General features: G+C 38.0%; 1 protein-coding gene across 2 annotated transcripts in view; it reads left to right on the forward strand.

The window, feature by feature from the left end:
* MANBA (mannosidase beta) overlaps positions 1–23,453 on the forward strand; it is a 91,300-nt gene that overhangs the window by 19,401 nt on the left and 48,446 nt on the right. For both annotated transcript variants that reach the window (XM_045515743.2, XM_010953592.3), the window contains exons 5-7: positions 91–214; positions 10,487–10,662; positions 11,536–11,646. In XM_045515743.2, the coding sequence (XP_045371699.2) occupies positions 91–214; positions 10,487–10,662; positions 11,536–11,646 (411 nt within the window). The remainder of the gene's footprint in view (positions 1–90; positions 215–10,486; positions 10,663–11,535; positions 11,647–23,453) is intronic.

Genomic DNA, 23,453 nt, shown 5'->3' on the forward strand with positions numbered 1-23,453 from the left:
TGCATAAAATTTTAAAAGAAAAGGTTTTTCATAATGTTTAAATTTCATGGTAATCAGAATCTCTCTTCTTTTTTCCCCTTGAAATTGCAGGAGCAGTGTTCCTTCAGTTGGGACTGGGGGCCTTCCTTTCCTACCCAGGGCATCTGGAAAGATGTTAGAATTGAAGCCTATAATATTTGTCATTTGGAATCCTTCACATTTTCCCCCATCTATGGTAAGCTTCGAGATGTGATTTCTTGTTTTTCTTTTTTGAGCCTTTTCTGTGTTATAAAATTGGGTTTATAATTTGAATATAGAGATACACAGTTGGCCCTTGAGCAGCATGGTTTGAACTGTGCAGGTTTACTTATATGCAGAATTTTTTCAAGAAATACTACCGTATTCGATCTGAGGTCTGTTGCATCCACGGATTTGGAACTGCGGATCTGGAGGGCTGACTTTGAGCATCAGTGGATTTTGGTACCACCAGTGGGTCCTGGAATGAATCCCCTGTGGATACTGAGGGATGACTGTAGTTTTCAGAAACGTATTTTTTAAAATTTATGGCACATTAAGTTCATAAAAGTGAAAAATATATACAAACTGATTCGTCATGAAAATTTACTACATAAAACAGGTTGGTAGGTGGATACCTTTTAAAGTATTCTGCAACATAAAAAATGAGAGAAAGCAAGCAAGCAAGCAGGCAGCTCTGAGTTGTCTGAGCTGAATATTCTTTCTTAAAAGAACTGGGGCTCCTAGCTGTTACTTCTTTTTGCTGCCTCTGTAGTCATTTTCCCAACTCCTTGGTGCTGAGTTCTTGGTTTGCACAAATCAGTGGGCTGACTTCCTAGCCCTGCACATCTTCTGCTCTGAAGGCCATGACACACCAGCCTTGTTAAGAGGTGAAAGTAAACTGAAAGGTAAACAAGGCATCTCATCAGCTAAAGAAAATAACTTTTTTCACTTGAAGGGAGCACTGAAGAAAAACTCAGAAACCTCACCGATGTCGATGAACTGGTTAAAAGCTGGTCAAATATTTGTTGAGTTCTTTGCCCAGCACTGTGTGTTTTTGGTGTAGAAAGAAATACGATGTGTTTACTCATCCCTGCACATTGGTTGGGGTGGGGAAGGGAGACAGAACAATTACCAAACCAAACTAGATTGTGTCATAGTCTTTGGGATGGGAACCCCAGTAGTTCAGAAAATCAAAGATCAAAGGATTTGAGAAGTGTGGGAAATCAGGGTAACGGTGGAGGCAAGCGGGATTTTAGATGCCAGGTCACGATGCTCAGTCTAATTACGTGCAGGCCTAACTAGATGAAATCTGTAAACAAGTACGTGGTGTGTCCCTGCCAGAGTTCTTTTGTCTTTTGGGCCCTAGTGACTGTGGATTGTGCTTCAGTGGAACCAGATCTGTGTTTTCTAAAGGCAGAAGACAAAAGCAAATCAGAGATGTTTGATAATTGAGGAGGCTATCAGGTGCTGCTGGCATTTTTAAATGTTAAGAAGGCATTAGAAGTTCTAATGTAAATTGCACATACAAATGTGGCAGTTTAGAGCTTTCTAGTTCTTAAACTGTTCTTCAGAGGCTCAACCCGAACTGAGCTTTGCTGCTATAATCAAATAATGGTTCATTTACCTTCATCTCCACCGATAATTTTTCTCAGGTATATATAATAAAATCTGTTGTAAGAGGTGTCTGATTTTACCAAAAGTTACTTTTTTAATAGTTTTGAAGTTTAATCAGTGTTTTAGGTGGTTTGCCAAAAAATGCTATGAGTTCCAGGTATCCTGATATCTGAAAAAATTTAAATAACACTGCTGTAGTTTAATTTAAAATTTTGAATATGGAGCTAAACATTTCTCCTTTAATCATTAGGGCTCAGTTTATTAGCCATTAGTGACTGGGTGAATTTTATTTGAATTAAATAAATTTAAGCGATGCTTAAGATTTAATTTAGATTCTTTGTAATCAATTACCCACATCAATTGTATTTTTGATGTTTTGTGACTATGATATATTTTGTACTTAACAGAGAGAAAAATGTTTCCTGTTCAGAAGATGTGTTCTATGTATATTAAACAGTAATTCTTTTATTTCTGATTAATTTTATAGATTTCAGTTTGGTTACTTGATGTAATAAAAAAATTGCAGCATAAACTTACAAAAGCATTAGGAGAGGAACTTCCTTTAGGAGTTTTTTTTTGGATTTTTTTTTTTCAGTTTGTATTTGGAAGAGAGTAATCATCACTGAAATCAATAGAAATTTAAAAGTTGAAGAATAATGGAGAATAAACTAGTATATTCGGGATACTTTTTGCATTTATTTGGTACATGCTATGAGGCAGGCATTTTGAGAGTTATGAAACATTTAAAAAAATGATTAATTCATAATCAAAAACATAATACAATTTTTATCTAAAATCAAATACTGAATTAATTTTTAAAAAAGTTAAGTGTGATATGAGGTTAGTCAAAACTAATGCAGGGGGAGGGTATAGCTCAAGTGGTAGAGCACATGCTTAGCATGCACGAGGTCCCGGGTTCAATCCCCAGTGCCTCCACTAAAATAATAAATAAATAAACTTACTACACCCCCCCCCCCAAAACCTTTAAAAGAAAGGACTGCATGAAATTAAAAAAAAAATACAGAAAAAAAAACCTCATGCAAGCAGTGGCTAATCTCTGTGTAATAGTACCACAGATAGTTTGTATTTTATTCTTCTAAATTTCTGTACTGAGCCTGTATTGTTTCCACAGTAAGGGAAGAAAGTAGATAAACTAATCTATCTAGTAATTTCAGCCAAATCATTATGAAAGGCTGAACTAATTTAACTTTGTGGCACTTTCTGCCTATTGAGGCTAGAAGAAAATAACCTTTTTGCTTTTCCAAATATTCAGTTTATTTCTTAATTTAAAATTAGTGACTTTACCCCTAAAGATCAAACCATAGTTCTCCTATTTAATTGTACACAGTATGACAGAAAAAAAGGCTTTTAGACTTTTAAAAATTAACTTGAAATTTTTGTGAATTAGTTTTCTTTATACATGTGTTTTTCTGCATTCTTATTTCTTAGCATAATGGTTTCTAACTTCTGCACTTTTCAATATCCTGTGGTCATTTGTTTGATTTTGCCCTAACTTCAGTTTCCTAAGTGACTTCATATATTCTTAATGTTTAAAGCAATAAAAACAGATTTATATTTGAAAAAAATACTGAGGTCAAAGGAAAACGAGAATTATTCCCGTTATCTCTTAGGCTCTTGTCATTTATCTGGGTTTTAAGAGATAGCAATTCATTGGTGTGACCTTCTTTAAAACCTCCTTAGAAAATACTTATTTGAATGTATGTATGTGTGTGTTTAAGAGAGACAGAAGCAGAAACAGAGAGACAGAGAGACATGTATTCATTTACTGACCATCTCCATGCTAGGTCTTTCATGTTGTAACCTGATGTGAATTGTTCACATTAGGCCCTAAAATTTGTTAGGGGTAGGGGATGGCTGTCTAGTTTATGAGCTTTTCCTAAGGTTACATAAACATATTAAGTCCAAGTATGTAGTAAGTACATTCTGATGAAACACTACATTGTTTAATCTTCTATCATAGAAAAAAATAGCATTTTTCAACATATGACTCTTCCTCTTCAGCTAAGGTGAGCTGTGGATCTTGGACTTGGACTTGGGCACTTCCATTCCTCAGAGATGCTGCCTTCTGTGACCCACATTTACTTGCTGCCCTTAGCCTAAAGCACCCCTTCCTTCATTCTCGAAGAACTAGCCTTTGAGTTGGAGGAGTGGGTCAAGCTTTCAGCATGACCCTGACCTGCCCAACAGAGAGGCCTGTGTTGAAGGTCATTGTAGCCCTTTGTTTACGGCTTAATACAGAGAATACAGTGTTACAATTTTGCAAAAGATTTGTCAGTCTTGTTTAGTGCATTGTTTGATGCATTCATTTTTTTTTTCTTGCATTCATTCTGAATCACTTTTTCATTCATCTTTGAATTACATTACCCATAAAATGATAGTCTTCACCCTTGGAAATATATTTTGAGGTAGGTAGGTTGCTTGAATAATCTCGTCTGATTAGGAGATTGTTGTACGGTTGATATTTTTTCTCTGGAGTTTACAAATGTATCCTTGTTTTGGTGTGGGGGGTTGGATTTTGCTTTGTATCTGTTTTGCCTTGATTTTATCTTTGAGGATTTTTGTCCTGCTGAGTAGGCAAGGAGAACTTGCTGCTTGATAAAGAAGGGGAAAACAGCTGTTGTAACTAACCGTGCGCCTGCTTTACTGGCTTATGCAAGCTGTTAGCTCTTTGAAAAGCAGCTACTAAAGTCTGTCCTCCACTTCTGCAGGAGCACCAGATAATATCCTGCATTTGAGCTTAAACATTCTGTGGCCTGGTCATTTCAGCTGCTTGTCGTTGCTGTTCCTTCAAATGCACACGACTACCGTTTCACTGCAGCTTTGCATCACCTATGAAAGATGCAAGAAGAGTGGGTAAAAGGAGCTGGGAGGAGCTCAGCAGGGCGAAGCTCATTGAGGCAGCTGTCCTTGAATAGCACCCCCCCCCCACGGCGAGATGAAGCATCCTTTTCATCTTACATAAGCAATATACCAGCATTTGCAGATCCATCCCATGCTGACCTGAATGTTCTTCCATGTCCCTGCTGGTTCTTAATCCTCCTAAATGCCATCCTGTATTCTTAACTGTGACCTTTGGGTGTATTTTGCTTCTTTATGTAGATTCAGCATCTCTGGGACTGGGGTATAATTTATAGGGCCTGTCAAGTTTCACAGACAGTAAAGATTCAAGAAATAGATTTCCGCTGTTTGACAGAAATGCTCACATAACTGTTGTGATGCCCTTATCAGATAGTTAGGTTACAGCGATGGCATTTTGACAAAAGGAGGAACTGTGGCCCCATGTAATTATGCATTTAGTGGAGGGTCAGACACATTCTTTATGTTTGTAGATTTCAGTGTTCTTTCTTTTTTACAAAGACTCTCATGTTAAGAGGCTAACATTGTTACAGTCCCTTGAAGCTTTGTTTCACATTACCCGTATTTGCCATTTGGACTTGGGACCCTGAAGGGCAAAAAGCATCTTTGCTTTTGGTCTTCCTTATTGTTCATATCCAAATTTCAATCTGTGTGTGCCTGCTAGTGTCTTCCTTTTTGATCTGCACATCTGTGAGAGATGCATGGAAGGTGCAGAGCACTGGCATCAGGAAACCTGGGCCCTTGTCCTGTCCACCTGCTCCGGAGGTTTTGAGGTGGGTTCTGCAGCCAGGACCTCAGAAACCTCGTCTACAAAGTGACTAGCTCGCCTGGTTCCTTCTGCCTCCTGCATCCCATGGTTCCTTCCCTGTGTTTGTAAATTACAGCAGTCATTACAACCTAGTGAAGGTGTAAGTGTGGAGGAACCCAGCTCTTCTTGAAGCTAGGTATATGACTGAATGTAGACACTGATACTTGAGGCTTAGTGACCATCAGTTAAAGCAAGGCTTAAGGTATGGTTTGATGGTAAGTCTTTCCGGTAGTTATGACACACTTGGATGAGTGTAACTCAGCCATCTTCCTGTTTTTTTACTTCCATGTCTTCTTACACTTTCCCTCCCCCTCTTAGACAACTGAATTCTTATTTCCTGACCACATCTTGACAAAGAAGTAGATTATATAGGAATATAAAAGTTGTTGGCACGTTTGAGAGGATTTTACAGTTTAGCGTGTTGGCCACATCTACACAAATTGGAGTTTTCTTGAAAGACTGCGTGAAGCAGGAGCCACACATCAATCTGGGCTGCAGAGCTGGTTGCCTTTCTGCAGATTCCCATCCAAGTCAGACTCACGGTGACTTGTTCGTTTGTTTTTAAAGAAACCCCACTTAATCAGCTTTGGAAGAATCTGAAAATGGATCAGCAGCCAGAACCACATTCTCTGCCGTCCCCTGGGTTGCCTGTCTGGTCTAGGGTCTGTGAATCTGTAGTGTCTTCTGCAGGGAGCAGGACATTGTTGAGCCTCCAGGCCAGGGAAGGCCTCAACTTGTAGAGAGAGCAGGTCAGCCTGCCTGTCCACCTGGTTGGGATGAGTTCCTGTCCTGTTTGGGCCCAGAGTTGATCAGTCAGGATGAGAAAGGATGCAAAAAAAAAAACTTGGTGTAATTGGGAGGGAGACCTGGGAGGGGAGTTTGAGTCATTTAGTAATTTTTTTTTAAGTAACCTTTCTTCTTTCCTGTCCCATCTCCAGTACTTTGTCCATTTTTGAAATGATCTTGCATTCCACCTCAAGAGAGCTGGGGTGATAGGTGTTCTTTGGGAAAGGGTAACTTGTTAGTGCTAGAAGACTTAAGCTAGGAAGCTGTGTTCTAGAAATGGGTCTTAATTTTTCAGAGGGAGCTCTCCTTAACTAGAAATAGGATTCTATATTTTAAAATTAGCAAGTGAAAAGAAGTGTCCAGGAAAATTATTATTTAAGACTCTAAATGTGCTTTGTGAACCTAAACTACTTAAAATCTCTGTGGCTTCTGGAAGGAAGCATTATCATCCATTTGGAAGAAGAAAAGAAGACAAAAGATGTTAGTGTAGTGTATCTGGTAATGACACAATAGACTTGTAAATCTTCATACTGGGTTTTTGTTTGTTTGTGGGAGGGAAGTAATTAGGTTTATTTATTTATCTATTTTTTAGTGGAGGTACTAGGGATTGAACCCAGGACCTTGTGCATGCTAAGCATGCAGTCTACCCTGAGCTATACCCTCTCCCCCCATATTGGATTTTTAATTCCATAACCTTCATTTTTTCATCTAGTGGCACCCCAGACAGTTAACAGGATGAACTCCAGAGGAGTGCCAGTTTACTGTAGAACTTTCCACGTGATAAGCAATAGAAGTGGGAATTTTGCCAGTACCCTTTGGGAATTTCACCATTTGTCCTCCTGCTGGAGGCCCTTGCAGTTCTCCACTGCAGAGGAAGTGAAAGGGAACAGCAGAGGAGCCTGCTCGAACTTGGTGGTTATTGGTTGGTAGGAGATAAGACCTTTAGGTGGAAATGAAAGAAAAGTGGATTTCCAGTCAGTGCAGAGAATGACTTTCTAGTAGTCAAGCGTAGCAAAAAGGAAGGCAGAGGCTTTTGTCATTACAGATATTAGAGACAGATTAGGATGGCCTTTTAGGGGAATATTCTAAGTTAGGCATCAGCAAACTTTTCCTGTAAAGGGTCATGAAGTAAATATTTTTTTTAGCTTTTTGGGCCATATGGCCTTTGTTGCAGTTACTCAGCTCTGCCCTTGTAGCCCAAGGGTAACCAGTGAGCATGGCTGCTGTCTGGCCTGCCCGGCTGTCAGGACAGCATACTGAGGACTGGGTGGCTTCAACCACAGAAATGGACTCCTCACAGATCTGGAAGTTGGGAAGTCCAAGATCAAGGTGCTGGTTGAATGGATTTGTGGTGAGGGCCTGCTTCCTGGCTTGTAGATGGCCACCTTTCCAGTTATGTTCTCACCTGGTGGCAGGAGGGAGGGAGACTGAGACAGAAAGAGAGGGGGAAATTGATCTCTTCTTCTTCTCATAAGGCTGCCATCCAATCAGAATAGGAGCCTACCCTTGTGAGCTCACTTAACCTAATTACCTCCCCAAAGACCCTATCTCTATATAGAGTCACACTGGGGGCTAGGGCTTCAGTATATGAATTTGAGGGGTGGGGATGTTACAATTCAGCCCATCGCAGCTGTGTTCCAATAAAATTTTATTTATAAAACAGAAAGAGGTCCAGGTTTGACCCAGGGACCAGAGGTTTGCCAGCGTGTGGTCTAGAGGAGATTAAACACTCATCAGAAAGTAGGCTAGGTGATCAATCAGCATACTTCTAGTTCAGAAGTTTTGAGAATCTGTGCTGTTGTGGGTAAAGACTCATCCAAAAGACATATTTGGTGTCTGTCATAACTTGACATCATTAAAGCGAACGTTCTTCTATATAATAAGACCCCCCGCCCCCCAACCCACTGTAATAGTTGAGCACCAGTAAGACATAGTTTTGGGGAAATTATTTGGATGAGGCTGGCATAACTTAGATGGTAAGTGTACAGTCTCTAGTTTCAGACTGTCTTGGTTTATATCCAAGCTCTGCCACTTACTAGCTGTGTGAACTTGGGTAAGTTACTTAACTTCTCTGTTTTCTTATTTATAAAATGATTATAATAATAGAGTTTACCTTATAGTAATGGTGTGATGTTTAAATAAATTAATACATGTTGAGATCATAAGACAATGCCTAGCTCATAGTCAATTCTTGGTAAATGTTATCTATTTTTATTTCTTGAGATAAAAGATAGTAAGGGAAGCCAGAGGGACTATGATTGGGAGCTAAAGTTCATGTAGCTGTCAAACATTTAGCGATATTTTAGGGAGTAAACAGCTTTGGATCAGATTGGAATATGTACTTCTGTTTAAAAACAGTAAAAATGTGGTAAAGGGAAAACTGAGAGACGAAATATATACTTAATAGGAGAAAAGTGTCTTTAATAAAAAAAAATATGGTCGTCTTGATATATTTTACTGCATCTCAGAAAAACTGGGAGGCTCTGGGTGAATAAACTGTAAAATTGGCTGAACCGGAATAAACCTACTTCAGGCTCAGTGACCAGTATTCCGAAGGATAAATTATCCAATAAATAAAAATAGTTCTTAAGTCTGGGATTAGTTTTACTCCAGTGTGCATCAAATCCATCTACACATTTGGCTGGTGTGAGATGTAGGTGATGAGACGTGATGTGATCATCATTAGAACAAGTCTGGTGTGGTTCCACATTCGTAAGGAATGCCAGCTATGAAGTCTTTGGTCATCGATCAGCACACAAACTTACCTCTTCTTTCTTTTGCAGTAAAGCCACAGTTATCAATCCCCTCCTTATTTGTAGGAGAAGCTATTCCTCAGCCGGTAGCCTTCTCCTGTCCCTTCTACAGAGAGAAAAACAAACCACTAAACAAGAACTTGCTCAGTTTCTTGTCGTGAATCATACAGACTTAACTGCACCTGTGCCGGTCACGGCTCTTCTCCCTTCCGTGGCAGTAAAGAGTGAGACCTTCCACTGGTGCCTCTGACACCTCCCGGCTAGGCTTTTTGGGTGTGTCATCTCTCGTCTCTCCTGTGGAACCTAAAAAATAAAGCTCTGTTTTTCTGCTCCTGTCCAAAGCCTGCTTCGGCATATTGTCTTATTTAAAAACACAGCCAAAACACCAGCCCAGTCCAGGAGACATTAGACAAACCATGGGTGGTGGAGGAAGGGGTTATATGGCACATAACATAAAACTCCAGTTCAAAGCCTTCCTGGGACAGTCGGCCCTCTTCCTTAGGCAGCAGTCTCATCTTTCTTTTCTCCCATTACCTTCCTCTTTGGCCTTGCTCCCTCTTCTTTTTCTCGTCCCACTCTCCATCCCTGGATTTTCCAAGTGGTCCTTTCCATCCTTTTCTGCACAGATAGAAGAGTCAAGCCTCTCTGCTCCTTTGCTCCTTCCATTTGCAACCTGGTATATCACTGGGCTGGGGCCTCTAGTGACATTTTAAATGCAAATCTGATCATGTTATTCTTTCTGATGAAAAATCTTCAGTGGCTCCCCATTAATCAAGGGTGAAGTCACTAAACTCCTCACGTGACCCAGCGTGAGCTGGACCCCATTTACCTCCACTGTCATGCTGACCTCTCTCATCAGTTTCATCATTCCTCAAGTCCCTGTTGCGGCATTGCTCTTTCTCACGGCTCTTCACACGTGCCTTTTGCTGTGCCTGGAATGCTTGTCTTCCTCTGAACTTAGCTAAAGCGTCCTTCTGGGCTCAGCTAGATGTGGCTTTTTCGTAAAGGCCTTTCCGTCACCCTCTGTAAGTTCGGTGTCCTTCCCTCCTTTGATTATTTATTTAACTGCCGTTTAGTTCTCCCATCCTAGTATTATCACACTTTTGCGCTTGTCCATATCCCATTAGGCTCGTAGCCCCTGCGGGCAGGGGCCTTGTTTATTTATCCTGGTCACTGTTTAAGCCCCATCACTTAGCAAACTGCATGGCACGAAGATGGTTCTCAGTAAATATTTCTTGGATAAATAATCTACATTTAAAATGTGTATTTTTTTCACAATTTGATTAATTCTGATGTATCTAAGTTTATCCCTTAGTATTAAAACCTCAATATTTTTCTTTATCAAAAGGAGCAAGTGTGTATCCACCTTATGTTATCTTTTCATTGGTAATTTTCTACTTGTGCCCTATTTATAAAGTTTTTGTGACTTAACAATTGTGACATTTTTAGAGTGGATGTATATATAAACTACTTAATTTTAGTTATTCTTCAGGATGAAGGACTGAAAATTAAAAGACAGTTTTCACTGAACTTCGGATCATGATAGCGTTTGTGAAGCTCTTAGTCGTTTAGAAGCTGCTTTGGTCTTTTTCTCAATGAATCCTGCGTAATATATGTGTGTATTTTTTCCCTTTTTATCTTTATGCTTTAGATGACCGTACCCAGGAGTGGAATCTTGAAATAGAGTCTTCTTTTGATGTTGTCAGTTCAAAGCCAGTTTCTGGCCAAGTGATTGTAGCCATCCCTAAACTGCAAACACGGCAGACGCACGGCATTAAACTTCAACATGGGGAAAGGATTGTTAAGCTCTTTGTGAAAATTAACAAGGTGAACGGTGGTACTTCCAGAGCAGTACTAAAATGAAAAACAGTAGTGTTCAAAAGAAATGGAAGGGACTGAGTATGAAAGAAAAATGTACTTCTTCTATTCTCTCCTTTACTTTTAACTTGTCATACATATTGTGGGTGTGCAAGTTAAGGAATGATTTTCCCAAACTTTAACAGTAAGAAAATGGGGGTTCTATAATTAATTTGGCATTTTTTCCTTTCTAGAGGTCAGGTGTGTTATATTTTAATTTTTCTGCAGTCTTCACACTATCCTCAATCCAAAATACATCTTAACCATTATATTTAAATACTGTGATTGTCTTTGGTATTGGTGAATTATTTTAAATATGGGTGCTTATTCTCCATGCAGAATTCTAATTCTAAACTTATGATCTTTCATGAGTAGAAGTGGACTGGGTTTTCCCTTTTCTTTTTCCTTTTTTCGTTCCTCTAATTGACAGTTGTGAGCTGGAAAGAATGGAGCAAATCAACATGCAGTAACTGTTCAGATAAAGTAAGATCTCAGAATACTTTCTAGTTCTGGGGTTGAAAGAAAACTTGACTTGAAATTCCAATTCTAAATATTAAGAATGTAGAATAAATGTCAGCTTGATTATTGGAAATGGGAGGGGTTGTTTTCCTGAACACCCTTGTTATTCTGCTCTTTCTCTTCCCTTTTGGTGTTGATTTTTAAATATTATCTATGGAGTGCTATAATTTGGCATAATACAGGGAGGGAGATTTGTATTGCTTTAGAACCTACAATTTCTGTGCTTGACTATGAGAAATTGATGTGATGTTCTGAATTTCTATATTATTTTGTTGAAAAATATGCCACAGGTTACTTAGAATGACACATTTTATTTCTTAAAAGAATATTATTATAGAGCCTTGGTGGCCTCATGGACATGGAAACCAGACTGGGTACAACATGACAGTTCTTTTTAAGCTGGATGGAGGCCTAAGTTTTGAAAAATCAGCTAAGGTAAGCAATGCTTTAAAATATTTTGTGAAAAAAGGACATTTCTTGTTACAATAGCAGTACAGATCTTTTCAGGAAAAGAAGAAACCAACAAAACTCCTGTAACCCCCACCACTCAAAGATAATTGCTAGTAACAGATACATGCTCTCAGAAGCTTCCGTGTATGTGTGTATTTATATTTTTTAATGGATCAGACTTTGCATGTTATTTTATTGCTGTACGGAGCTCAAGTTAGAAAAGGAGTGAGAAAGATCCTTCAGATTTGGCAATAAGGAGATGACTGGTGACTTCTACCAGAATGGAAATCAGACCGTAGTGGTCAAGGAGTGACTGAAGGTGGGGAAGTAGAGACAATGAGCTTGGCAGCTCTTTAAAAATGTTTGATGGGAGCCACAGTTGAGCCAGGCGGTGGTGATGGCTGGCTGGGGTCAGAAGATTGACTGCACACTGTGCAAATAAGTAAATATATTTTAGAGGGCCAGGTTTTTCACAGATGGAGAAAGGTAGTATACGTATAGAAAGAGAAGCAAGAATGCATTGGAACTGGAACTGACAGTGCAGACTCAATGACTTTAAGTAAATGCAGATAGACATAAAAGTAATTATGGGTGTAAATGCAAGTGTGGGTGTGTTTACACACACACACACACACACACTCACACTCACACTCTCTTCCTAGCTCTCTCCAGGCCTTCTCAGAGGTCCTAGAATGGTGGCACTCTATTAGCAATGAACAGAGCTAGTATCCAGATCCTGGTTTTTGAATACTACTCTACTAAAAAGAATCAGGGCTCTTTGGAGAAATGACTGATTTGAGGGCTGGAGCCTAGACTATCTTACTGCACTGGGATGTTAGAAGTTACTCAGGAATGATGGGACAGGTTGAAAGGACACAGGAGCCAGTTTAACATGCTCCCACTGGCTAAGTCTGACCAAATTTGAGCATTAAAATAAAGAGTGGTAGTAATAGATTATAACCCACTGAACATAATAAAAATCTTTGAGTGCACACTGATACAAATACATACGTGAATGAGTATTATTCAATATCATTCAGTAAATGAGAGAAAGGAAATTTATCCCTTGAAGGCCAACTAGTTAGTAGCTTAGAAGCAATAACTGAACCAGAATAATAATCATCTGATAACTAACATAGTTATAAATAATTCAGGCAAGAAATAGGAATGAGTGCTAAACCAGAGGGCCAATGTGGCATGAAACACAGGATCTTTACACAGCCTCAAAGCAGCTCTCAGCAAAATACTTACTAATTGTAATGGAGAAAAATATAGTGGAGAAACTTAGCGCACCATAGTGATTAAGTGATGGTGCGCACCCGACAAGCTATAAGAAGAATATCGCATCACTTCCTTGATAGTCCTGTTGAAGCAGATAACCAGGATCCAATCATGATAAAGCATCAGGCAATCCCAAATTGAGCTCCGTTAGTGCAAATCTTCACATCTGCTTCAATCTACTGTAATCTTTAGCAATGTCAAGGAAAGACTGAGAACCTCTTCCACAGTGAGAGAGGCCAGAGAGATGTAACAGCTGGGTGCAGTGCCTGATCTTTTTTGCTGTAAACAATGTCATTCAGGCAACCGACACAACTTGAATGGGGTCTCTGGGTGAAGGGTATTAAGGAATTCTTGGTACAATGAGTGAAACTTTTCTGTAAGTTTGAAATTGTTTAGCATAAAAAAGGACACCATTAAGAGAATGAAAGGCAACAAAATCCTGTTGGAAGGGACCTGTAGGCAGGGAAAGACTGAAAAAAGAGTTCCAAAGTAGAGATAGTTGAGAGGGCTAGGTGTCTGATAAGGTCCGGGAGGATGCTGTCGCCACACTAGTGGGCGGCTTCACCAGGGGATGACGGCTCTGTTTTTGTTGTCATAGGGATGAAAAATAAAATAACATATATAGAGGAAACTAAGGAGCTTGAGGATGGAGGTACTTTTGAAGATTTCTGGGACCACTTAAGGTCTTTTTTCTTTCTGTGGGAATTGCGAACTCTCTTTCTGTGCAATTTCAAGAGGAAAAATGAACCTGAGAAAGAAAGGTTAGGGAATTCTGGTCAGACAACTCTTCTCTCCTGGGAGCTAGGATGTAATGTTGTCATGAGGATAATGGGGGACAAGTCAGGAGTTGGAGGGAAGTGAGGACTTGTGATAAGATAGCCACGGCAGAGAAGGGGCTGGAGGGGCTAGGATGACGTGACAGGATTGTGGGGCAGCACTGAGGGACCAGTGGAGGTTAATACTGTGAACCTCTGTATCTGAGAGTCCGAATACCTTCACTTTGAAGGAACTGTTAATTACTAATTGTGACACTTCAGGCTGGTTTGGCGGTGTTTTGCAAGCTGTTACAAGTGTGTGGTAGGTTTGATATTGTTTTCTGAGCCTTCTGCCTACCCTGCTTGTACACATGCTAAATAAATCCCTCATATTTGAGCAATACTTTAAAGTTTGAGGTGAATCTTGGGTCTGAAACTAGGTTGTCTTTCTCTGCTGTGGTTTTTGAAATGATCTTCTTGCTTCTAAAATGTTACGGGAACAAGAATTCTGTATCATATAGGAGTCTTAAGGTACTACTTTATTTAGCATCTCAAAACCTTACTATAACATTTTGATCAGTTTTGTGTTTTGCTCATTAGAAGGTTCAGAAGAGAGCTGTGAAGGTGATTAAAGGAAGAAAGGATAAAGGAATAAGATAATTTACCTCGAAGGAGAGCTGATCCTTTAATTTGTTACTTATGGTATTCTTTTCATTCAGGTGTAGTAAGGTAGATGCAGGAGGACTTGAGCTTAAAGTGGAGCACGTGAGAGTGAGCTTACTCACGGGAGAGGCTGTGTGATAGTCAAGGTTGTGTAACAGTGGGTAACTGAGGAACAACTCAGAAGTCCCTTGCAGTGGGAACTTCAGTGTTTATGTCCATTTGTTCATTTGACTGCGATGGTAGAGGCTGGATCGAATGATCTCTTGTGCCTCCCTACAATTTCATGATTGCGCCGAAGAGGAAACCAGAATGATGTAAACATTTGAGCTCTTTTGCAAGTTTCAGGAATCAATGCTTTTGAAATGTAGATTTAAAAGTATAGATTCTTGCCAAATTTGGTAAGACAGATGACACCTAATTCACCTTTGTTTCCATCCAGGGTGGTTCTTCCAGGGAATTCAGTTTCTTGCCAGTCCTGAGTTTCGTAATGTTTTCAGACTTGTCAGTGTTTCAGCAAGCAAGAAATCTGACTGCTACTTTCCATCATTATTTGTTTCCTGGCAGGAGTCTCTTAGTCTGATGCCTTTTTAGCCCTTATTTGGTGGAAATGTGTCAAACTGGGATTTCTTTTTGTTTTATATTTATTGTGGAGTATAACACACAAGAGAAAAAATAAAGAACGTAAGTGAAACGCTTAATTAATGATCAGAAATTGAACACTTGTGTAACTGTCATCCCAATCAAGAAACAAGAGCATTGCTAGCACCTCAGAAGTTCCCCACTCTTTGTGGGCCTCCCCAGTCACTACCCCTCTGTCCTTTCCCAAAATCTGTTATCTTGACTTCTAACACAAAAGTTTGTTTTTGCCTGTTTTTAAACTTTATATACATGGAACCACATAGTTTGTATTCTTTTGTGTCTGGCTAATTGGGTTCAATATTATATTTGTGACATTTAGATATGTAGTGTGTAGCTGTAGTTTGTTTACTTACACTGCTGTGTAATATTTCATTGTATTAGACATTCTGCTGTTGAAATCTGGGTCATTTCCGATTTGGGCTCTTCTGGGTAATACTGCTGTGAACATTAGCGTATGACCCACGGTGCATATGCCCCCAAAGGCATTCCTGCTGGAAGTGGAATTGCCGGGTCCTAGGCTATGCACGGGTTCAGCCTTTGTAGAGAATGCTACGCTGTTTTCCAAAGTGTGTTTCACCTTTACTCCATGTGTTCACATGCTTGCTAACACTCAGTATTGTGTCAGAGGGGACTTTTTTTCCTCATTACCTGCCCCTCCTTATCTCATCCTTATTGTGCATGTACCCTGATGGTTTCATTGTTATCCTGGGCTCGCTTCATGCAAAACTATTCCTGTTTGTAAAATATCTCATTGAAATGCATATTGCTAGGTTTTATAGCTTTCTTGCCTCTCTTCCACTGACATTGGACATTTGCATTTTAAGTTTTTGTTTACTGGATATGTCACAAGACAGCAGCAGAGTTGACTCAGACGGAAGGCCTTGAGGAAGTTACAAATTTTGGTTGCAGCGCATGCAGCAGAGATGTACTGGGTCATAAAAAAAATTCAAGTGCTGTAGGGAAGGGAAAGTGCAGACTACATTTCTTTTGAACAGGGAAGAATATCCTGACGGAATTTTTAAAAAATTGTTGTTGAAAGGAGTAACTTTGTAGTAAGAGTTTAAGTGTGAAGGGAGGTAATATGAGGCAAAATTAACATGTACTTTAAAAATAAATTTAAAAATAAAAATACGTGTTGGGGTATTATATAGTCTGTCAAGCAAGTTATTTCAAGAAGGACCTTAGAATGTATGTCTGGGAGAGTAAGGTTTATCAGTTTAGAAAACCCAACTTGATTTTTTAACAAAAAAGGAAGTTTAGTGTGTAAATGGTAGTGAGAGAAACTGCTATAGGTAAATGGAAAAAAAAAATCTTCCCAATGACTGTTTTTGCCCTTTTCTGCCCAGTTTAATGGAATATTTTTATCCTACGAATTGATGGTATTGAATTGTCGAGGTAATGTGTGTTAAAGGCATAATAAATATTTTGGAATGATAATTATGGTTTTCCCTTCTGGAAAAATAGGAAATCACTTAGTTGATATTTCTCTTTAGCATAATTTATTTTGTAAGACTCTCCTAAGTGTTTCCTACATAAGGTAAATCTTTTTGTTAAAAGCAACAGAAGGTCGTTTCTGTTTATATTTGACCTGGCATCTAGATTCTCTGATTAAATTATTGTAGGGAAAGAGAAAATGTAACGAAATGTATTCCACAGTTAGAAATTGTGTTGCACAGTTCCAAAGCCAGAGGAGGTGAAAGATTGCCCGTAGCTGTTACAATTAGAAAAATAATGGAGATTTTTTTTCTTGAATTTCACTTTGTTCTTTCATTTTTTTATTGAAGTACAGTCAGTTTACAATGTTGTGTCAATTTCTGCTGTACAGCATAATACTTCAGTCATACATAGACATACATATATTTATTTTCATATTCTTTTTCTTTATAGATTACCACAAGATATTGAATATAGTTCCCTATGCTATACAGTATAAACTTGTTTATCTATTTTGTGAATAGTAGTCAGTATCTGCAAATCTCAAACTCCCAGTTTATCCCTTCCCACCCCTTTCCCCTCTGTTCTTTGCTTCTTGAGTTCCCAGTTTCATCTTTGCAATATCTACAGGGCAGAAAGAGGTCACAATGCCAGTGGGATTTTTTTTTTCTTTCTCTAAGTGCTACTCTTGGCTCTCTAAAGAACTTTAAAGCACATAGCCAGAAAATATAGAATTCAGGATAATCCAGGTGTATTTCTGACCACCTCTGCCCTTTTGATCACTACTTAGGGTTCACAGAGACTGTGAACAGTGTCTCCTTCTGTATTTCCTAGGTTTCTTAGGGCAGCCATAACACACTGAGTAGCTTAAAACAAAAATTTATTTTCTGACAGTTCTGAAGGCTGGAAGTCCCAAATCAAGCTTTTGGCAGGGCCGTGTTCCTCCTAAAGTCTTCAGGGAAGGATTCTTCCTTGCCTCCTCCAGTTTCTGGTGGTTGCTGCTAGTCCTCGGCATTTTTCCCCTCTCTGCCTCTGTCATCACATGGACTCCTGCTTTTCTTATAAGGACACCAGCCATTGGATGAGGGCCCACCCTAATCCAGTATGACCTCATCTTTACTTAGCTAACGTGCTTGTCTAGGCCTTCTGCACATTTTTGGATTGGGTTGGGTTTTTTTGTTTGGTTGTTGTTGTTGTTATCAAGTTGTATGAACTGTTTGTATATCCTGGAAATTAAGCCCTTGTCAGTTGCATCATTTGCAAATATTTTCTCCCATTCCATAGGTTGTCTTTTTGTTTTATTTATGGTTTCCTTTGCTTTGCAAAAGCTTATGTTTCATTAGGTCCCATTTGTTTATTTTTGATTTTGTAAAAAAAATCAAATCTTTATTAAAAAAAAAAACTAAACAGAATAGTGTGAACTGTGATGTGTATTATGTAATATTTTGGTTGGAAAGTGTGTATTTGAGTTCATATATGACATTTTACTAATTTTAATAGCTTTAGAATTGAAATTTATTTTTTACTTGAGAATTGTTTTAAAACTAAAGGAAGAATCAAAGTAAAACATGACATCAGTGATGTGCTCTGGTAGTGGCAGTTACTAAAAAAATCCCAAAGTAGCCTGGAATTCTTTTTGATGGCATTCCACATGCTTTAATACAGAGATCGAATGTGTGAGTTAATCAGATATGTCCATAGAGAAAGTAGTAGAGGTGAAATAAAGAAGTCATTCTTATGTTTCTGGAAAGACTGCTGCACACACAGAAGATGTCTTGAAATCACCAGGTCATTGTTTCATAAGCCTCCGCTGTGGCCTGCGTGGAGGAGCGCTCGTGGAACTCATACAAAAATCAAAGAGATTAATCCCCAGTTTTTTTCTGCCCTCCTGGAAATCATTCTTTGGACTTCGCAGAGTTTGCTCTTCTGGAAAACATTTCTTCATGTATGATGTTTTCTGAAAATTTGGAAAAACTTTATTCATTCTTTTTAATCTCGCCTCATCACTGGAAAAAGCTGCAGAAAGTCTTTCCTAGACAAGAAGGGATACTCATTACGAAGGCAGGGCCCAGTAAAGCTACATTTTTGAAAAGTTGATCTCAACTTTGAAGTCCTGTGTGAGCCAAAGAAAATGTGAACATATGTGAATCAGCTCAGATTTTGTCCTCTGCTAGTTCAGCTTTTCTCTTCTGAATTTTTTTTTTCTGGTGTGGAATTTTAGATGAGGTTAATCAGATACAAATATATATGTTTTGAACAATGTACCGTGAAATGCGAAGCTTTAAAACTTTTCTTTGAAGATAAATGCACAGAAGTTTTGGTAAAGGCTATTTATTTTGCAAAAACAAAATGTAGTGAAATGGACAGTGACATAGGGAAAAATAAAAGAATAAAAATTTGAAGAAGAGTGCCAGGAGAAACAACAGAAGATGCTGGTCTTCCGTGGCCTTGAAGAAATCAAAATAGCAATGTGGAAAACCCAGTCACTCTCACCAAGAACTGCACACCTGTTCTAAAGCAATGGATCAGATAACATCTGTGTTCACTGTCATTAAGCCATTTTCTCTGATTTTGCAGAAGAAATACTTCAGAAGGGGAAATTTTTTGAACTCAGGGGCATTTGTAAGCAGTCTGAATGGATCTCAAGGAAACAAACACTTGGATACCACTGCATTTCTTGGAATTTAATGTGAAGTGGGATTTTTATGAATCTCTCCCGAACTTATCTTTACATCTAATACTTTCCCAAGATACTTGTACATTTTTGACTTCATTTGAAAGGAAGTTTCTAAATTAAAATTAATAAAAGGTGTTTTTGCATCAACTCTGCATGGATACATTGACAAACCTGGCTATTTTCTTTATAGAATATATCCATGTGAAGAAGGTCAATTTTGACAAAGTTCTTGACATGTTTTAGAAGGCTCAAAATAGCAAATATTATTATTCATTACTATAACAAGCCAATATGTAGATATGTTAATTCATTTTAAAAAAAACTAATATAATCAAATACATGAATTCATTACTTTTTCTTTTTATACTCTAATATTTATTTTACTTAAAAATGGCATGATTCTTCATATAGAGTTAAACAAAAGAGAACTTTCAGTGCCTGCATTTTCTTTTTCTGGCCATTATTATTGTTCAGTTTATTTCATTTTTATTACTGAAAATAATTTTATCTTTTAGAAGAGGGCTGTGTTAAAAAGTGATCCCATCTATGTCAGATACATGAAATACACATCAGGTAACCGTGCTGATGTAAACTTTCACCTGCTAGCCTCTGGTTGTGCCGCTATCTGCAGACTGCCAGGCCACACCAGGGAGAGCCTGTCCGTATCTTCGTGCGCAGGTCTGTTTGAGGAGAGCTCTTTGTGGAGGTCCAACACTGTTTTCTCAGTATTTCTGCACGTTCGAGCACTTTGAGAGCAGACAGAAATGTGGGGTTTGCTTGTCTCTACAAATGCATGACAGTAGATGTGAAATGATTTTAGAAGGTCTATTTTGGAAATGCATGAAATTTATTTGAAAACTACTTCAGGTAACATTTGTCAGTGTGTAGAAATAAGTTTTTGTTTTTTTTTTTTGAAAGAAGAAAATTCTTCTTTTGAAAATCTAGTGATACTTGAATGGCTTTTTAAGTATTTGATTACAAACAGTGGAGAAGTAATACTCAGTTCATGAGCCAGTGATTCATTGCATCATCATCTGTCTGGTCTGCCAGAGAAAGAAATTTGAGAACTATGGTATTTACTTATCAGTCACAAACCTCTTAAGCCTTTTAGTTAAGGTATTTCTAACTCTTGTCTAAAAAAATGCGTTCAGCTCTCCTGTACTTTAATCCTTCTCTTTTAAAGATGAAATCATGAAGCTAATTAAAAAACTTATTTAAGTGAGCTGCTGATAGAACCTTCAACATTAGATAGAAAAGTTTGGAAATTAAAATTTTTTAAATTCCAACTGCTTTCTTAGGTTCTTAGGTATTTACACCTTCTCTACTTTTAGACAGTAATTTACTCTGTTGGACCATTTAAAATACGTTTGATCTTGCAAGGAGACAATATATTCACTCTGGATGTAAATAAATGTTACTCAGGACTCTTTGCAAATAGCCTTTCTCTGAGGTGAAACGCCTGCTGTAGAAGAAGGCTTTTGTGTTACCTGTCACATTGCCAGATGACGCGGTTTTATTGACAGTAATCATAGGCTGACCAGCCTTTAACCTGTCAAAGAATGTGCAGAGGGAAAGGTGCCTGGTAATTACTGTTTGACCTCTGAGAAACTGTCAGGTGGTTTAGGGTTTATTTTGACTGGGCCATAAAATGTTACTGCAGGAATTGGGAGATAGGGGTAGCTGTTTTTTCATAAGAAAATTTGCACTGAAAAGAAAAGGCATGTTAGAAGATGTGTTTTATCATTAATACTATTATAGCATTAATAGATATAAAGAAATAAGTGAGTTCTATTTTCTAGATTAGTGATTCTCAAAAAATTTTTGGACTCAATTGTTTCACATTTGTTAAAATGGTTGAGGACCCCAAAGCACTTTTGTTTGTGGGTAAATATTAAAACTGAAGATTAAATATTTATTCATTTCAAATCACAATAATAAACCTGTTAATATATGAGTTATTTTATGACAAGTAAATATATTTACAAGATAAATTTAGTGAGAACAATGACATTGTTTTACATGTTTGCAAATCTCTAATGTCTTGCTTTATTAGTAGACAGCTGGCTTCTCATTTGCTTCTGCATTCAGTCAGTTTGCAATATGTTGTTTTTATTGAAATATATGTAGAAATTCTGACCTCACACAGATATGTAGTTGGAAAATAGAGTACTGTAATAGCCTTTTCAGATGATTGTGGACATTTTTTTTGGTACTGCACGAGAACTTAATGAGTGGTAGTTTCTTAAAAGTTAGTTGCAATGTGGAATCTGAAACCATTTTGATGAACTGTTTATACTCTGTTGCACTAAAATCTATCGGTATATCTTGCACTCTTAGTGGATCTTTTATCCACATCATAATATAATGTATTAGTTATTTGAAAAAGGTTGGTGTCTGGAGATTTTTAAACGTTTCCAAGTGTTAAATAATTTCATTATATAAAATCACATTCATATTTGTTAATACCACCATTGATAACTTCTGAAAAGTGAAGTATTGGGGGAGAAGGTATAGTTCATTGTCAGAATGCATGCTTAGCGTGCACAAGATCCTGGGTTCAATTCCCAGTACCTCTATTAAAAATAAATAAACCTGATTTCCTCCCCTCACCAAACAAACAAACAAACAAAAAAGTATTGGGAAACTCACAAGCTCATGGTAGTGGGTACAAGTTTTCCCCAGTCCTAATTTTTACCTGTAAGCTTGAGTTTTATCATTGGCCACAGTGCTGTTACTTGTTGTCCTTGAAGTGACAAGGCTCACTTTAGTCATTTTCAAAAAAATGCCTTCCAAGCCACCAAGTCTGAATAACCACAGTTTGTCTGGCAGTTCTTTCTAGTCAAAATGAAGTTTCGTGAACCAGACGGCTAACTCAGCTTAAAACTCAAACTGGCCGGATGCTTTTCTTCCAGACATCCGTGGTGCGTGGTACGTGGTGCATGGTGCTTTATTCATAGTTCCCATTTCATCATTTCATCACACAGACGATTACAATGAAGTGTACACAAGGTTGAGAATTGAATAGAATTAATAATTGTTACTGCTTTATCAAGAATATCCTTCAGTGAAAGTGGCTTTTCTTCCCCCTCACTAATGCATGAAGGTGAAGGGTACAATGGCTACTAGCACAGTTTGGAGCCACTGCCTTGATTTCTGCTAAGACACCAGCAGTGTTACCCACCACTGCTTTTGTGACAACAGGGCAAATGTTAACACAGTTGTTGCAGGAGAACCTTGAGATTCAAAAAAGTTATTCAATAGTTTGAATACTTCAGCATCCCTTGTACTTTGTTGCCAGAGATTCACATAAAAGTGATCCTCTTTGATGATTTGCTGTGCTAATTAACAGACAAATACAAGCAGAACAGCAACCCCATCATGCTGGAGACCCATCCATTTGTAAGGCAGAAGTATGATTCTTAGAATGAGATGTCAACTCAGTCTCATTGATTTAGTTGCATCTAATCTTTAATTGGATAAGTTACTGTGTTATTGCAGAGTGACAGTGCTGTAATTTCTTTGTCTGACTTTTCATCCAGTAGGCATTCAGCAATGTCAGCTGTAAAACTCTCCCGGCTAATATCTGTGCTTCTCCAGCCAATGCAGATTGATAACCAACCCTGTAAGATGCTCCAGTGGCTTTTTTCATTTCTAGTTTGAAAAACATTATAGTACAATACAAATATATTACAACATAATACACAGTGTTGGCCTTTTAAAGAGCTTATTGCGTCTAAGTTAAAATATTCAATTCCTTTTTCTTTGTACTTAGAATGATTGGTCTCAAAATGACACAACAACTTTACTGGCACCATGAGTGTTACTTTTAAAATGTTCCATTGCATAAGACACAACAAGAAAAATTATTAACATCTATAAATTTGAGGGGAAAATGGCTTTCATCGTAATCTCATTTCTTATTTATAATTTCACCCAGTTTCTTTGGAGTAGATGCCTCCCTTCTGTGAGTCAGAAGACTCTCTGATATGTCAATTTCTTTTTTTAAAAAACATTTTTAGATATAGACAGTGTGGTTGTAGGTTGAGAATATTAATTCTAATCCTATTTTAAGACAAAAATTAGGAAAAAGTATAAATAAATTTTCTTTTAGAATGAGATAAAATATTGTTAAACTCTAAAGTGAGTCTCAAAATTAAAATTTGTTCTTGTTTGAAAATGTAAACATATTACATGAAACAAATAAACAAAAGGTACCTAGTTCTTTTGTGTTTCTGTGTAGGTTACAAGGAAAATTTGGGGATTCAAAATAAGAATTTATTGAGCAGTAATGAGGTTACAGAGATTAGAGCAGGAATAACCAGAGGCAAGCCAGTCAGAACACA

This window comes from Camelus bactrianus, chromosome 2, assembly GCF_048773025.1.
Source record: "Camelus bactrianus isolate YW-2024 breed Bactrian camel chromosome 2, ASM4877302v1, whole genome shotgun sequence".
Lineage (NCBI taxonomy): Eukaryota > Metazoa > Chordata > Mammalia > Artiodactyla > Camelidae > Camelus > Camelus bactrianus.